The sequence below is a fragment of the Sciurus vulgaris genome (assembly GCF_902686455.1).
Source record: "Sciurus vulgaris genome assembly, chromosome: 1".
Lineage (NCBI taxonomy): Eukaryota > Metazoa > Chordata > Mammalia > Rodentia > Sciuridae > Sciurus > Sciurus vulgaris.
Genome location: NC_136461.1, coordinates 59,735,079 through 59,752,578, shown reverse-complemented (window position 1 = coordinate 59,752,578; position 17,500 = coordinate 59,735,079). Strand labels below are relative to the sequence as shown.

The 17,500-nt window shown below is 34.5% G+C and overlaps 1 protein-coding gene across 1 annotated transcript in view; it reads left to right on the top strand.

The window, feature by feature from the left end:
* The window catches only part of NEGR1 (neuronal growth regulator 1), an 804,297-nt gene that overhangs the window by 586,635 nt on the left and 200,162 nt on the right, over positions 1–17,500 (top strand). Inside the window, exon 5 of the mRNA XM_079129310.1 lies at positions 14,854–14,974. Within this exon, the coding sequence (XP_078985436.1) occupies positions 14,854–14,974 (121 nt within the window). The remainder of the gene's footprint in view (positions 1–14,853; positions 14,975–17,500) is intronic.

Genomic DNA, 17,500 nt, shown 5'->3' with positions numbered 1-17,500 from the left:
GCACAGATCTCATTCATCAGTAGATAGATTATACTGGAAGATTTGAAAAAAGTGGAGTGTTACTTCCAGTGTTCTGCCAAACAAGCATGCTCTCACTTGAATCAGGCTGACGGTAGTATTTGTGTGATAGCACCTTGCATTCTCAAGTCTTTATGTCAAGCCTTTCTAGTACTCATTACATGCATTCTCTCATTTACCTGTCATGGTATTTGAGGTGGATTTTATCATTCCTGTGTTTCAGAGGCAAGAATTAAAGTTTTAAAGCATCCTATGTCTCAGAGGCAAAAATTAAAGTTTTAAAACATTGACACACTTGTCCACTCTCACATAAGGAGTTACTGGTCATAAGGTAAGATCCTAATTCAATCACTCCTTAATGCAGAGCTATTAACTGCTTCACTATATGGATGTCAACCTTTAGGAATTTTTTAAATAAAAATCTCCTTGCTAATTCTTGCAAAATCTTTGTCTTTCATTTATTCTTGTTCACTGAATGTAAATATTACCTAGGTCAGAGGTAAGACTATCTGGAGTTCAAACCTACAACCTTATCCAATAGTGATTTTTTCATTCCCCTTTAAGTTATGGTTAGCATTAATTTTCTCTAAGGGAATGTGATTATTTACAAGAAAATTTTATTACCATCCTAAATACTAAATAATATGTGTTGATTGCCCACTAGATACAGAACCCTGCATTCAATTTCAAGAATGGAAAATGAATCCAGAGCTGTTTCTGTTGTGTTTTAATATGAACAATTTGTCAAAGAATTAACATCTAAGTTTGTGAAAATGCATTATAGCAGAAGGGGAGAGAATTCTCCTTGGTATAAACCAACTATTCTTAAAGTTTAACAATGTGAGAATTATTTTTTCTTAAGGTTGCATATATGTGTGTTTGTCATGTAAATAGCTAACCTCTCAGAAAACTACTCAGCTTCACTTGCCCTAGCAGAAAACGCTGAGTCATCTGATATTAGGTTTTCTGTTGACATATCTTAACAGATCTATGATATTTTAAATAATACAAATAATATTACCCATGTTTACTTAAATACTTTGAAATGTTCTTGTCTAGTAATGAAATGAACCAAAGGAACTAAAAATAAATTTTGATAAAAATAAGCAAAAAAAAACCAAAAAACAAAAAACAAAATAGTGGACACAGATTTTTGACATTGACAATTAATTCCGTATAAATATTTGTTTAATCAGACAATATGGTTAATCACCAAGGTGAAATTCAAAGTTACCAACACCAAATGCTGGTGTAAAAGTTAATAAATTCAGTTCATAATCATTATGCACATGCTAGTTATAATAATTTACTGTCCATACCAAATCTTTATAAGCATTGTAATTAAATATAAAATGCACATTAGAATTATAATGAGTAATTAGGGCAACATAACTAATATGCATGAAAGTCCCAAAGCTCATTAAAATGTTAAAAGACAAAACCTGTTCTACCTAGTGTTTTTGCATATTTTCTATAACTAAATGAATGCCAGTAGTCTGTGCATTGTTTTACCATTTTTGGTTTCTACAAATTATGCATTTAAAATGCCCTGGAAACATTTGGTTCAGTTACCAAATAAGGCTCATTTCCATCTTGGAAGAAACACATTTACATACACACATACACACACACACATATCACAACATTTTATTCGATGTCATTACTAGTTTACTTCATAGGATTACTTCAGTAAAAGGAATATAAAACTACCCTGGATCATTATTTCTTTGGGCACACAGTGGAACACAATGGAAAGAGTTTGCAGATAATAAATCTAATGGGGAGCATCATCTTGACCAATCTTTAACCTTTTCCAATATAGTCATACTCATTTCTAAAAATTTCCAATTTAAAAATGATGGACTCAAATTCTAACAAAGAACCCACCTTAAGCACTTAACCAAAATGATAACGTAAGTGTAACGCAGGATTTCTGACATTAATCTGGAACCATTCATCTTGTGTCTTTTGTAAACAAATACATTAGTTGCTTCTAATATGCCCAGTATATGTCTAGTATATACAAAGATCAATTTTCTAGGTTTAAATCATATCTTACAATTTATAGAGAATAAATTATTTGGTCTCTTAAATACTTTTCAGATTCACCAATGTTTTCTGAAGAAAATATATAAGTATCCGCTTATTTGATTAAAATACAGCTTGGGATATGTAGAATATACAACTTTTTCAGGACACTTTTAAACTTTAAGTTGTAGATAAAATATACTCAGAAATTCTGCTATTTCCTTATCCTTACTATCCTTACTCATTATAATGTATTCATTAACATGCTTTGAGAAATGTACATTATTAGAAAATGGCATTGATATAACTATTCAGACATAAAATATAAATGTATTTAATTATTACTTATATATTCTTTGAGCACAGCAAGACTACTCACATTAAATATAACTCATTGAATTTTATTTGTGGCAAGCTGAAAAAGCCTAAAGGATAATTATAAAAATAATATAGAATTGTAATATTTTATAGGTACTACAAATTCATTTATTGTATTCATTTACAACAAAAGTTTTTAAAGTATCTGTTTTGTTTCTAATACTGGGCCAGGCCTTAGGGAATCCCAGAAGATTGTGATACAATATCATGAATTCCGGATTTCTATAGACCTTTGAGCAGGAACCATTGTAATGTACCATTATTTACTAGCACTGAGTAAATAAAGGAATGGAGAACAGACTATCATTCAGAATAAATATGGAGTCAATAGATGACACATGAAAATGGAAAATTATCTCCCAATTCCCAAATGCATATTATTCATAATCACTGAAGAAATGGGGAGTCTTCCAATGGTGGGTTTCATCATGTTTCTTGGGATCTCTAATAACACTTTTCTGCCATGCTTTCTTCCCACAGTCCTTACTTGCTTAACATTTACATTATTTTCATTTTCATGGGCAGCTTGGTTCCCTGGGTACATCTTCATTCTTCATATTGAATATATATTCTTCATATTGAATTACTCTGAAATTCACAGTTCATTTCAGATACTCCATTTTATTTTCAGAGAATAAAACTTTGTCTTCAAGGCGGATTCATTAAAGCTCTCTTTGGCTTAAGTATAGAAGAGACTTTGAGACTGAATGACTTTGGAAACATCTACCTACCAGTAGTAGTCTGAATAATTTCTTCCAAATATTGGTTCCCTCTTCCTCCAAACATAATAGAACTAATATTCCCCAGTGCCATTGAAAGCCTTCACCATATGACTGCTTTAGCTAGTATTCCAGATATGATAGAGAATGAACATCTGAATGAGAAATAGATGTTAATTATTGCATGTCACTAAAATGTTGTGGTTATTTGCTACAGAAAATTATTGCGACTATAGCTGACTAAATATAAAATTAGCTGAAAAGTTGTCTAGAACTACTCTCTGAGACAAAATATCTTGGTAGGATAAAAACTGCTTGAAATTGTTTTTCTAGAATTCTGCTGCTCAGATATATAATATTTTAATGTCTAGTTATGAAATACTATCTGTGCTATTGCATAATACATAAAAATTACTTCCTTAAGTTAACCATTTCATTTCAGATGCTTTGCTTCCTATCATTTGAGTAATGTAACAATACATTAAATTTCATTATATATGTATATGTATACATACATAAATATAAGTAAAAGAAAAGAAATAGTGTAAGGTATCATATAACAAAACTTATTAAAAATGTGAAAGTGATGTACTTGCAAACATTGCATTACATAACATTAGGTATTTTAAATGTAAAAATGGTAGTGCTAAAAATATTTTCTATTCAGCAATGACACCTTCATTGGCCTGCATCAAAATGTGCAACATTTCTGCAATAGAGTTGAATGATTGTTTTATTATTTACACACTCAGCAACAGTGATATTTTATTTTTATTTAGAGCTTACTATGTTTCAGGCACTGTAAGGTGACTTGGGATACATCATTGAACAAAACAAAGACTCTTCCCTTGTGGTTTGTATATTCCAATGAAAGAGGTGATCAGCAAACAAAGGAGTAAATATATACTATATTGGTTAGAGATCGTTGGCATGAAGAACAATAATGTCAAGAAGGAAATGGTTGCAGGATGAAGGGTTTGGGATTATTATTTTGTATAGGTCCAGGAAGTTCTCTTTATTAAGGTGGAATTTGATCAGAGACTAGAAATGAAATCAAATGCAAGATGTGCAGATATCTAAAAGGTAAATATATCGTACTGAGAAAGTATCAAGCATAAAGATCCTGAAAGGGCATTCTTGGTATGTGTTCCAAAGTATCAAACTTCAGAATGGCTAAAGCAGATTGGATAAGAGAATAAACAGAAATGTGGTCACAGAGATGGTAGGAGGATCTTTCCACTTAGAAACTTATAGGCTACCATGATGAATCTGATTTGTATTGTAATTGTAAAGGAAAGTATGGCTGTGTTTAGCAAGGGTGGAGGATTTGATTTGTTTTTTTCTGAAACACTGTGGCTACTGTGTTGAGAACAATCTGTATATGGAATGAGGAGGGTCAGTTAGAAAACCACTGTAATAACCCAAGCAAAGAAACAATACCTGCCTAAGGAAATGAAACGCTAATTACCTGGGCGGTATCATTACATATCATATACATGTTTCAAACTGTCACACCATGCCACAATCACATACACAATTATTGTGTTAATTATGGAATTGGAGACTATCATGCTGAGTGAAATAAGCCAATCCCAAAAAACCAAAGGCCGAATGTTTTCCCTGATAAGTGGAGAATGATATATAATGGGGGTGGGGGATGTGGGGAGTGAGAGAAGAATGGAGGGACTTTGGATTATGTAGAGGGAAATGAGGTGGGTATGAAAAATGGTGGAATGAGACAGACATCATTACCCTATGTACATGTATGATTACACGAGTGGTATGAATCTACATCATGTACAACCATGGAAACAAAATGATGTACTCCATTTGTGTGCAATGAATCAAAATGCAGTCTAAAATTTTTTTAAAAAATAAAAAAAATATAAAAAATACCCCTATCATCCCACATCTTTGGGAGGTAGAGGCAAAGGCAGGAGAATTTCAATTGCAAGGCCAGCCTGGGAATTAGCAAGACCCTGTCTCAAAATGTAAATAAATAAATAAATAATAAATAAATAAATAAATAAATAAATAAATAAATAAATAAATGGACTGGGAATGTAGTTCAGCGATAGAGTGCTTGCAAATTTCATATACACACATAAAACAAAAAGAGGTAATGTGGGCTTACATGCTAGTTCCAGGGGCGGTTAGAATTGGTAAAATTCTAGATGCATTTTAAAGGCAGAACGAGTAAGATTATAGAGTCTTTCACTTAGAAATTTTTTCCAATGACATTGATGAACTGCTAATAGTAACTGTTCAACAAGCACAAGAAATATACTCTGCAGAGTGAGAGGAGTAAAGAATATCTAGTGATTTTGACTGAAGGGCCCTGAATGAGATTGAGATTATGAGGGGGGTATCAACTTTATTTTATAGATACTTCTGAGCCGAAGAGGAAAGAGCTCAAACATTTTTGTAATAATGTATTCATGTGTTGCTCTTGCTGACAGAATTTCTTTTTTGTCAGTCAGACTTTTCCTTTCTTGACACCCTCTTCAGTTGTCAAATTACGTTTGCTGATAGGCAGAGTTTTCTCATACCACGTTTTTATTTAATCATTATAGGAAGGATGATACTTTTTTCCTTGTAAAATATTCTTAGTCCTCAAAAACTCATACTATTGTTTGTGAAAATTACACTTTTCCTACCACTTCTCCTCCCACATCTTCTGATTTCTTTGAAATATACTGTATTGTAGGTAAAATATCTCTCCTATTTTGTTTTCTCCTACTTTTTTCTTTTAGCTACTATTTACCATATATTTGCTCCGATTTCACTTTCCTTCTCTCTGAATACAAGGGTCCGAAACATGTTTGTTTAATGAGAACAGATTCTCTTTGTATTGCTATCACTTCCCATTAGGTTATTTTTCTCCTTGTTTCTCAGCTCATGGCATGTCTACAGATAGATCACACCTGTTGCACAGCCACGATGTCTGTTGATTTGCTCTTTGAACCCTAAGGAAATGCTATAACATGGCATACTCCAAAATGCAGGTTTCAGCATACAGCCAATTCTCACTTATAAATAAACAGAGATGTAAAAGTGGTTCTAGTTTAATGCTCATTTTCTTACTAGGGAATCTGCAGTTTTGGAAAATATCATTCACTTAACATATTTTCTCTAGTCTTACTAGACTTCTACCATTCTCCCTCATACATTTGAGGGGAAGGAAGAGAGAAATGGGTAGTTTACAACACTATTTCTATGATATAAATACTTATTTTTTCTTCAACTTCTCTTTCTTTCTAGCAATTCAAAGCTTACTTTTCACTTCCTCTAAGACAATGTGTTAGGAATGTAATTCTTTAGAATATATTAGTAATATGAATTATTCATTTTTCAGAATTAAACAATTTTAATAACTGAATTTTAATCAACTTTTCAATGTTCTATTTTAAGATTATTGAAGACCACAGGAACCAGAAGAAATAATAAGCCCTTTAGGCAACTAAGAAATCTTATCCAGTACTTATTCAGTAAGGGCAGAAATCATACCAGTCCAATATTACCTGATGCCTTTAGATTTATCATCAGGTCTTTGGAGGAAGCTGGTCCTAGAGCTAGAGGGAAACATGATCCAATGAAGAACTGGCCAAAGTGAAAAGTCTGCTAATGCTATTGCCAAGTACATCATTATTGCTATCATTTTGTAGATTGACTGCGAAATCTTAAATGTATACCCAAATTTAATTCACTCACATTTTCAAAGATCAACATTAGTCTTTAAAAGTGTAACATGACTTAGAGCATAACAATAAACAGAAGACCCAACAAAATATCTTGGCTAATTAATACAACTAGGAACACTTTCCCTGTGGGGGGAAAAAAAAATCCCAATAATATTCTCATGGTTCACAGGTAAATCTAAAGGAAGACTTAAAAATTTTCTGATCTTTAAATTTTGAAGATTCAATAAAATTAATTTTGTATCAGTAAATTTATATTACCTTCAATATGAGAAGAATATATTGAAATGTGTTAAGATTCATAAAGTTCTTACACTGAAGGGTAACTTTATTACAAGGTTGTACATGCTGAGAATAGAGATGCCTTTGGAGAATCCCATCTTCACAATTCTTGCAAACTTGTCCAATGTATCCAAATCAATCACATACAGCTATAATTTCAGCATGACTGACAACAGAGAAGAGATCAAATCATGAACAAGTCTAAAGAAAGAAAGTTTAGAGAACAGCTAGGGAAACAGTGAACCATTTAATTCCTATTGATACAGTTGGTGGCCCAATAAATCTCAGACATATTTTACAGTGGATGCCTCAGTGGAGTGAGCATTGCTGACTACAAGGGCAGCTACTTCAAGCTGTAATTTCACCAGTGTTGACCCTTGTCAAAAGCATGATATGAATGGATTCTGCCTAAGCACCAACAACTACTCATTATGTAACTCTTTTCTTACTGCATTTTTATCTACTTCTTTATGAGTCACAGATAACCCATCCATAAATTCATCAATCCATCTATCCATCTATCCTCATTGGCCTATAAAACAGACACATACTCATAATCAACACAATTCCATATTTTCACATTACAATATAAATGACTAATGAAAACTTAGTATATTTAATACTTAGAGTTTAATATAATAGCATTAAATTTGAGCTTAAGAAAAGAATCTCTTAGGTTTTAATCTCAAACATTGAACATATAATTTTCTTTGAGGCTTTACGGAGCCAGTGCAAGGTCTTCACTAATGTTTTTAAAATCAGATATCATGTACAGTCTTATATCTCAGCTTTATGAAATTTCTTACCAAATAGTTGCTTTTTTTTTTTTTTTGGTAGTTCTGGAAGTTCGAGGGAATCAGAGATCGCAGCTTAGTACACTGTCATGTTGGATATTAAATGTTTAATAAAACCATCAAGGTCAAGTTTACATGTGAAATTCTATTTATCACTGTCTTTCTTGTGAAAAAGAAAATGATCTCATCATATGCTTAACTGAATCAATGCATTGATTTTTGTATTCTTGAACACATAACCCACCACCACAATTGCACGTCTTTCTAGAAGGGATACTTTTGTGTTGCATATGCTTTTCATGTTCTATCACACTATGAAACCTAAACTTTGGCCATAAAAAACAAAGACAAAGTCTATCATATCTGTCTTCAGAAAATAGGTTCTTGATTAACTGCACTAAAAAGCAGGACATGGACAGAATTCGGGGAAAATAAGAAGGAATATACTCATCCAGTTTTTAATTAAATTAATCACATGCTTGCAACACCATGGCAAATTATTTTTAAAAATTAGTTTTCTATCTTATCCATATCTTAACATTATTTCATGCTCCTAAAAGGAGCATAACTATACTACCCTATTTTCTTGCAGTAATTCCTGCTTTAGATAATGTTTTTATTGACTACTAACTCAGTGCAAAACACTAAAGTACACACTTTCCATGAATTGATTTATGTTGTCTATGCTATAGTCCTGTAAAGTAACTACTCTTTATTTTACAGATGAGAAAATTGGGATTTAGAAGAGTTAAGTAACTCAGCAAATGCCCAATTTTGTTTGACTACAAAGTAGAGGCTTTTCAATACAGTATTTTACCTTTATATAAACGTTTAAGGTTCAGGGGTAAGCTGGAGTTACATTACAAACTAGATTGTTTCATCTCCTGAGATGCTGACCAGAGGTTTAAGTCAATGTAGAAGTCCCTAAATCATAAAGATTATGATTCAACTGTATCTTGGTAGTTTGATTTTTAAAAAGGATTGGATAAATTATTTGTTTTTTTCTTCAAATTTGTCTTTCAGGAAAAAAAAAAAGGGAGACCTAACTTCCTTTAAAGCAAAATTAGTCTGTGAATGAAGGACATATTTGCTTCATGGAAAAAGTCTGTCAACTTTGAGTTCTGTTTTTTTAAAATCTGTGATAAACTTGGAAATGTTTTCATTATTCGCCACCCACCTTCAAGGAAGACATTTTCAACTATCATTATCTTCATCTATAACAATTATATATTGAAGATATGGAGGTGTGACCAGTGGTAGAGCACCTGGCTAGTGTGCCCAAAGCCCTGGGCTTGATCTCCAGCACTGCAAAAACCAAACAACCAACCAATAATGCATAAATCATATCCTATATGTTATGTTCTCTGGCAGGTACTGGAAAGCTTAGATATTTTTCAAAGACTGGCCAAGATTTTCCTTAGTGTAGCCTGTAAATTCTAGAACCTAGACCAACATTAACATGATTACTTACCACAGTATTACCAAAGTATGTAGCTTCCTTAGGTCTGATTTCTTCATGATTCCCTTCTCTTTGGGTCATCTAAGTTTTCTATTCCTCTTTGGGCACTCTTGTTTATTGTTCCAGTTATTTAATGTAGCACTTTTATTATTGTCCATTATTTTGAGGTATGAGGGCACTGGTAAATATTTTTTGCCATATGATCTAGAGATTCATTCCACCTACCTTGACTTAGGGTATAAAAGTAATTTTTGACTCACCCATTTTTTGATAATAAGACTGTACATGACCAAAGTTCTCACTGAGAATGGCAGAAGAGAATGAAGGTTTTGAGACTATTGTCATGTAACTAAGAAAATGAATCTTGATTAGCTTTATTGAGTGCCAAGTACAGAGGTTCTGTTGCTTGCACCTGCAGAGCCTGGAGTTTTGGATGAAGAAACTTTCATTATCTCCCTCCTGAAATGACTGACTAAACAATGCAAGAAAAAAATCCCACTGAGTAAATGAAAAGGAAAGACTCTTCTTTTTTGAGCGTCTAATCACACAGGTGTTAAATACCCCTTGCTGACCCTTTTGCTGGCTTTCCCCAACATCTGTTCTTTGCTCTTACCTGTATCTAATAACATTCCTCTGAAATGGATTTTTTTCACTGTGTAATTGCTTCTGCTCACAGTCATATACAATTTGGCACAAGGATGGTGGACTTAAATGTCAGCACTATACGTATATCAATCCTTTCCAAAAGATTCCATTGTTATTTTGAATTTCAGAGGCTCAAGCATTTATTTTCCTTGCTACTTTTGTGATCGAAATATTTCACTGGAGCAGAACAAAAACCTATCTTCACAATAACTCCTGAAACAAACACATTACAATGCATACATGTATACTCCTACTCTCAATAAGTACAGATTACATTGCTAGTGCAATGCCAAAATTTACACAGCAATGATAGGAGTGTAGTGATGAAAGAAGTAGAATCTGGGAGAAATGACTCAGCTATATCATTTAACCATTTTTCCAAGGAATGCCCAGTCTGATTTCTTAAAACATGGAACAATTTAGTGTAAAATGTCTGTTTGGTACAATTTAGTCAAGCATACATAGAATTTTCCCTGTTATAGCTCCAGTTGGAAATGTAATTAGTTAGAATTTTTTTCAGGAACATCTATCGTAGGCAAGTAAATACCATATCCTTAGGATGCAAATAATTGAAGCTTTCTCCTAGTATGAAACTTGTAAGTACAGTCTAGTTCATGAGCACGCAAGAGTTTGTGGAACCAATGCTAATTGTTCATCTTAAAAGTCATGGATCACATAACTGAAAATGTGGAATAGACCTCAGAGACCCAGTAGTCCAATAGTTAAACACATGCAGATATGTCACAAGAAATATCAAGCCCTCAGAATTCTATCATCACTAGTTTTTGAAAAGCTCTATCCAGGAAGAGATTCATAAGATGTACATTGACAACACAGTCTCTAAGAAGTATTGTATAAAAGAAACCTACTGGGCATAATCAGAAATGTCTGTGGTTGGTCAAAGAACTCCTTTATTTGTACAAAGTAATAGAGTTCAGAACACTATAACTTGAAATTTCACTAAAAATGTTCTGTCATTGTCAGTTAACTGAAAGGGATTGACTATGTCCACTGTGATCAATGATTTAGTTAATTAATTTTTCTCAATTCCTGCCTTCTCTGTGGAGCATCCAGTGACTTTCTCCTCATCCTAATGTACTATGCCAGCCCCCTAGCTGCTTCTCTGCAAACTACATTTCACAGAGCAAAGAACATAATTGTAATCAAAATATCACTTTGTACTCAAAATCTCTCAAACGTCATTTACTTAGAGTAATATTCAAAGTCTTCACCAGGGGCTACCAGACCTACAAAGTCTGGACCCCAGGGGCCAACCCACCATCTCTTCCAGATTCTTCTCGCTGATACTCAAACCATCAATGACTACTTTTCTGTTCTTTAAACAGTTGCTGAACTTAAACCCATTATGCATGTTTCTACCTAAATATGCTTCTCACTTAGAGCCTGTATCTTTCCTGCCTCCTCTTGTCATAATAATTTCTGCAAGTAGCCACATAACTACTATTTTACATCATTTAATTCTTGACTCAAACATTACTTTATAAGTAACTAGCTCCATAACTGTCCCATACCTTGCTATCCCTTTACCCTGCTTTATTTTCATCTCAGTTTGTTATCACTCTGTATTAACTCTTTGAGGGAATATTATTATGTTTCACTTACATGGTCTCTTTTACAAATATTTATTGAAATGATGAAGAAATGAAGAATAAACAAGCAGACGAATCCTCTTCCTCTCAGTCATTTCCAAAAGATGAATAGTAATATCAATTTTTATGTCTCTAAGAAAATTCAATAGTCTTTAGATTCAAATTTGTAATTTTGGCCACTAAATGAATTTACACCAATCCCTTCTCCACATTGATTGTCCCAGGGCCCATAACCCTTTAACTCCCTACTACACAAAATGCTCTTAAGACATTTTCTTATGTGTTTCATTATTAATTATTGATTCACTGTTTATCCATGCTTCCATGTGACATCTTAGGTATCTTTCCTTTCAGTGTCCATCATAGCATTCCATGAGTGCCTTGAAAACAGGATCATGTCCCTTTAACTTGTGTGGTAAAGCAACCCATGCTAAGCCATATGCACCCTGTACTGCATAAAAGCCTTTTAATGACAAATTAGATTTTTATTTCGGTTCATTACGCCTGGGTTTTCAGGCAATGTTCCGGATTTCATGCTTTTGTTTGTAATGAGTCATGGCCCCCTTGACAAACAAGAGAGTAATTAAACTAACCAGGTTATCAATAGAAGCTTCTGATGGATCTCCTGTTGCATATGGTTATTTCATCTTCAATAATAGTTGGATATCATAAAAGATTACGGCCTGTTAATGTGACAAGGAGAGAGTTGAAAGCCTGTGAGAACAATAGTGAAAATACAATCTTACCTGTACCTTTTACAGCAAATCAGTGTCATAATAATCGACATATGAGTGGTATATTATTTATAGCATCCTTTATATTTATTATAGTATTGTTTATGTTGTATTTGTATGTATATATGTATATGTGTGTGTTTATGTGTGTATGCATGTATATTATCTTGTAATATTTCCTCATTAATTCAAACATTTTTAAACATTCTTTCATTATTTTTCACCAAGTTATTAGCAAGTACTTTAATAAAAATATGTATTTGTGATTTTTTTTTCCTGGGACTTTATTAAAATTTATTTGAATCTTTACTATTAAGAGTAAAACAACATAGAGATATAGAGGTGCAATAATTTCAAAATGAAGAATCACCTTTAATACAAAGTGATGAATTTACTAGGGTATTAAAAAAGTCAATGTTTTATTATTAGTTCCAGCTTTCATATTCGCCATATATTGAAAAACATTAAACCCTATAATTTTTTTTTTCATTGCTTTCCAAAGGAGCCATATTCAGAGCATACAGTTACTCAGGTCATTTTTCTAAATGAACCGGTATTTGCATCTGCAAGGATCCAGTTGTATTGAACTCTTTCCCATTGTGTTATTTAACATATGTGCTATGTGAAAAACTTGGCAGAAAAGCAAATATTTATGAACAGACATATTCATCCGATGCCTTTTATCTCCTCCACAATTCCTCCCCTGACAGACTTCCCCTCTCAGTGATGGCCGTCTAACCTTGCAGTCATGTAAGCCACCTGAAGTCGCCTTGACTCAGCTCCTTTGCTCCTATCTCATGCAGTCAAGGGGTCCTTGGGGCTCCATGTCACAACAGGCAGGGATCCAGCCACTCTCCACCGCCTTCTGCCACTCTGAGCCACCATCACTTCCCTTCTTGCAGCAGTTTCCTAACTGGTCCCTCCTGTTCTATCCTGGCCTCACCTATGTCTTTCCTTGACACAGCAAGCAGCATGTTCCTCCTAAAACACAAAGCAGATCAGACCCCTCCTCTGCAGTCGCTCACCATTTCACTCAGTAGAAGTCAGATCCCGAACACGGCCCTCCAGGTCCGTCCTGATCTCCAGTCCTGCTCATCTCTGGCCCTGACCCCCGTGGCATTCCCTTCTTTCTCCTTGCTTCTGCCACACCAACCTTGGTATTTCAGAAACAACCCTGATTTGCTTCAGCAGGGATCTTACACCTAGCTGTTCTCCCTTCCTGGAAGACCTTCTCCAGACGTCCACAAAGGCAACCACTTATTTGCACCCAGTATTTTTGTAAGTCCTTCCTTCTCAGTGAGGTCCACTGGACAACCCTCTGAAGCATTGCATTCCATTGCTTGCTCCGATTCTGCCTACTTTGCTGCTGTAGTGTCTGTTGTTATTGTTTGTTTCTGTTTTTACTATACTGCGTATCACCTGTGGGCATTTTACTTAAACTCTTTTGTTGTTACACTTACTGTTTATTGTCTGTCTCCTCATACCCCACCTCATCTAGAATGCAAGGCCGATCGTGGAGGGGCTTTGATTTCTTTGAACCTTGAGAAAGGTCTGGTGCATATTGGTGGCTCAGTAACCAACAGATGACTGAAGGAACGGCTGGGTTACAAAAAAGGGTTTTTAAGCATCACTCTCTGCTGGGCACTGTGCTTTGATTTCGAAAATGCAGAGATGAATTGGATATTGACCCTGCCATCTGGAGCTAACTAGGAAGCTTGACATATCCATAAAATAATTACAACACAAAAGTGAAAGTATAAGGCATGAGCAACTCATATACACTATTCAGAAGGGACAGCTATGTCCAGCTAAAGTGAGAGTGAAGAATAAGGAGACCATGACACCTAAACTGGGCATTGAATCTGTGGAAATGGAGAAAAACAATATCCAGGTAGATGAAACCACATAACAAAATCACTAAATCATTAAACCCAGGAAGTAGGCAGGGAAAAACAGATGGTGAAAGAGTCCAGGCTTGAATCAACATGGCTGATTTCAAATACAAATTCTGCCAAGCTGTGTGATCTTGGACAAATTGTTTAACCTCTCTGAACTTCCATTTTCACATTTGTAAAATGGGGCTAATACCATCTAGCTTAGAGAATTACTGTGAGGAAGTCAGTACCTGGTCCATTGACTAACTCCTAGTGATTACTCAATAAAGGAGAGCTATTACTAAAGTGTAGTTTGACTGGAGTACAGATGAAGCACTCTCCTCACCATGCCATTTTTCCAACAGGAAGTAAAGCCAAAATGCATTGCATTTACTCTGTACTCCCTGTGAACATTCATCTATTGTCCAACTTGAAAAATGAAGCTGAAAACGACTAGTCTTGTGTTTCAAGCATAAAACACTGCAAATGTGATGCATTGGTGTATTGGGTATAAGATTGCTTTGAATATAGAAGGAATAAAAATATATGTATGTTATATTTCTGCTGAAGATTATTTTTTCCTTACCAACCAGGTTTTATTTTTTCATTTTCAGTTGCTCCTACGATTCAGGAAATTAAATCGGGCACTGTGATCCCTGGTCGCAGCGGATTGATAAGGTGCGAAGGTGCAGGTGTGCCGCCTCCGGCCTTTGAGTGGTACAAAGGAGAGAAGAAGTAAGGACTTTGTGATTATTACTGTGTTTCAAGCACTTTGAGCTAATGTGTTTGTGTTTCAGATACTTACTTTAAGCAATTTCTTTAACTGGCTTGAATGATTCTCAGCAGCCTCCTCACAGGCAGGCAAATGGAAGGGGCCCACGTGGGAGGGATGAGTAGCTAACAGCATCCAGAACAAAAGTCCACAATTGGTTTCTATAATCTCAGAAATGCCTGCAAATCCCCTTCCGATGCCTTTCATTTCTTTCCCTCCTTTCTGAACCAGCACACCAAGCCTCTTCCCGGCAACTATGTTTACTTGGGAAGTAAACCTGCCTCTAAAGGACTTGAGCATAACCACCACAAGAGCACTTCAAACGCAGCAGAGCTGCTGACTCCGCCTGGCTTCCTTGATAAGCCTCAACCCTCGCACCAGGCTGACTCTCCCATAAGACAGTTCGATGTTGTTTTATGGGACACTGTGTTTTAGATACTCTATCATGAAGAAGTCTATAGAGAAGATAAAATGCATAGTTAAAGAACTAACCAGGGGATTTGGGACTACTCTAAGGTGAGCTCTGTATGATTGTACCCTAGAGAAACCCCAGAAGTCTTGGTAAGAGCTTTTGAACAACAACAACAACAAAAAAAAAAACAGATTGACAACTTTCTCCATCTTTGAATCAGTAGGCTCATTCATACCTCTTCAGGTGCTCTTCTCAAAACCATCTAAGAAGCATGAGCCCCCTGTTGGCTAACTAGAAGTTATACTACCCAGGTGAGGATTATTATCTATACTATCATATATTTTGCTTCAAAACTAGGGAGGGACAAATTCAAGAAAAAATTATACTGAATCATATTAAATTACCATATTTTGGTAAAAATAAAAAGTCAAATATTGACAATTTCATATTGTTCAATACAGTCGTAAGGAGTTTATTTACTCAGGTCCTACCTAGCTCAAAATTAATTGCAACTCATGTCCAAAGAGGAAGTTAGCAAAATCACACAAGAACTTACATATTGCCCTTATAGGTGAAATGGCTGATATAAGGGAGTTCTTCGATTCTGAAATTGGAATAGAAAAGTGATTTGTGGAAGACAGTCTCCCATTTTAACATTGAACTTAATATAAAGGCTAGTCTTACAACTATCTTAATTGTTCTGAATATTTCACTGTGGGTTTACCTTAAATTTTTGCAGCTATTTTATATATAACCTCTTATAATTTGGGTTGTTCAATTTTTTTTTCTTTTCACTAATTTATGCTTTTGGCTAATTCTAATTGGGGCTTTGTGGCATATTTTTATAATATTGAGAACTAGAATAAATGATATGTGAGCACCCTCATTTCACCTGTAAATAGAACCTTTCTCAGATCCTCATAAGCCAGGTTGAAAAGTGGTCAGTTTGTGATTATCTGTGTGGACAAAGATCCAGTAGAGTGCTTCTTAATAAATTGAAAGGTATGGAACTTTTTATTCAAACATTATCTTATTTGGGAAGTAATATCTATGAACATAGCACTTCCCTGGTAGATGTGGGGTGAATGAAGCCTTAGTTCTGCCTGTCAAGAACTCCCCTCAGCACACCCTTGCAATAGCCCCTCAAGCCCCAGTTCTCCACAAAACAGTTTAAATACACTGACTTACACAATTTTACCTGTCTTCCAAAGTCATTTTTAATATATGCTATTAATTTCATAATAGCTAACTATCAGAGTTATTTCTTGTCATCCAAGTGAGAGCTCATTTGTTAAAGGCCAAATTGTTTCCAGTACTTTGTGATGTCCTGGATTTTTTCCTGCTCTGTCTTTTTTCCCCTTTTCTAAATTCAGAAACCATTGTCAAAAAGTCTGCAATAATTCTCAGTCCACTTTCTTGGCCTACACTGTATATAGCAAGGGTCCAATTTGTACCCATAATCATAGCTTCAGTGATATTTTTTCCTACTGGGATGAAAGACTACAGCTTTTATTAGATTTTCAAAAAAAAAGTTTAAGAACTACTTGCTAACAAGGAAAAAATAGATTGATTCTCCCCAATCAATGTTTCCCCAACACACTCACACACCTAGGGAAAATCTAGCAACTGTGAAAATTGGATGCACTTTTGAAAAGCAAACATATTTTCAGTTCTGAGTGAAGTATACATTTATCATTTCACAATTTTATCTAAGGAATTATTCCAATTTTCAAATATTACTAGAATAAAAAATGTCCTTTACAAACCATTGTAGTGCAAGTCTACGTAGCGAGAAGGATTCTGGTTGCTGAATGGTTGTTATTATATTCCCTAAATGGATCTACTATCAAGTTCTAGGCTATTCAAATAGTTACTTCCTCAAAATGAAAACCTATTTATTGCTATTTGATAGGTAGTGTTCTAAGTTACTAACGAATATTAACATTTATTCTCATAACAAACCAATGAGAAATATACTATTATTTTTATTATATTTTGCTTGTGGAAAACAAAGTACAATATGGTTTTAAGTAATTTGTACAAGTTTGTACATTAGCGGCAGAGCTGGGATTTAAAC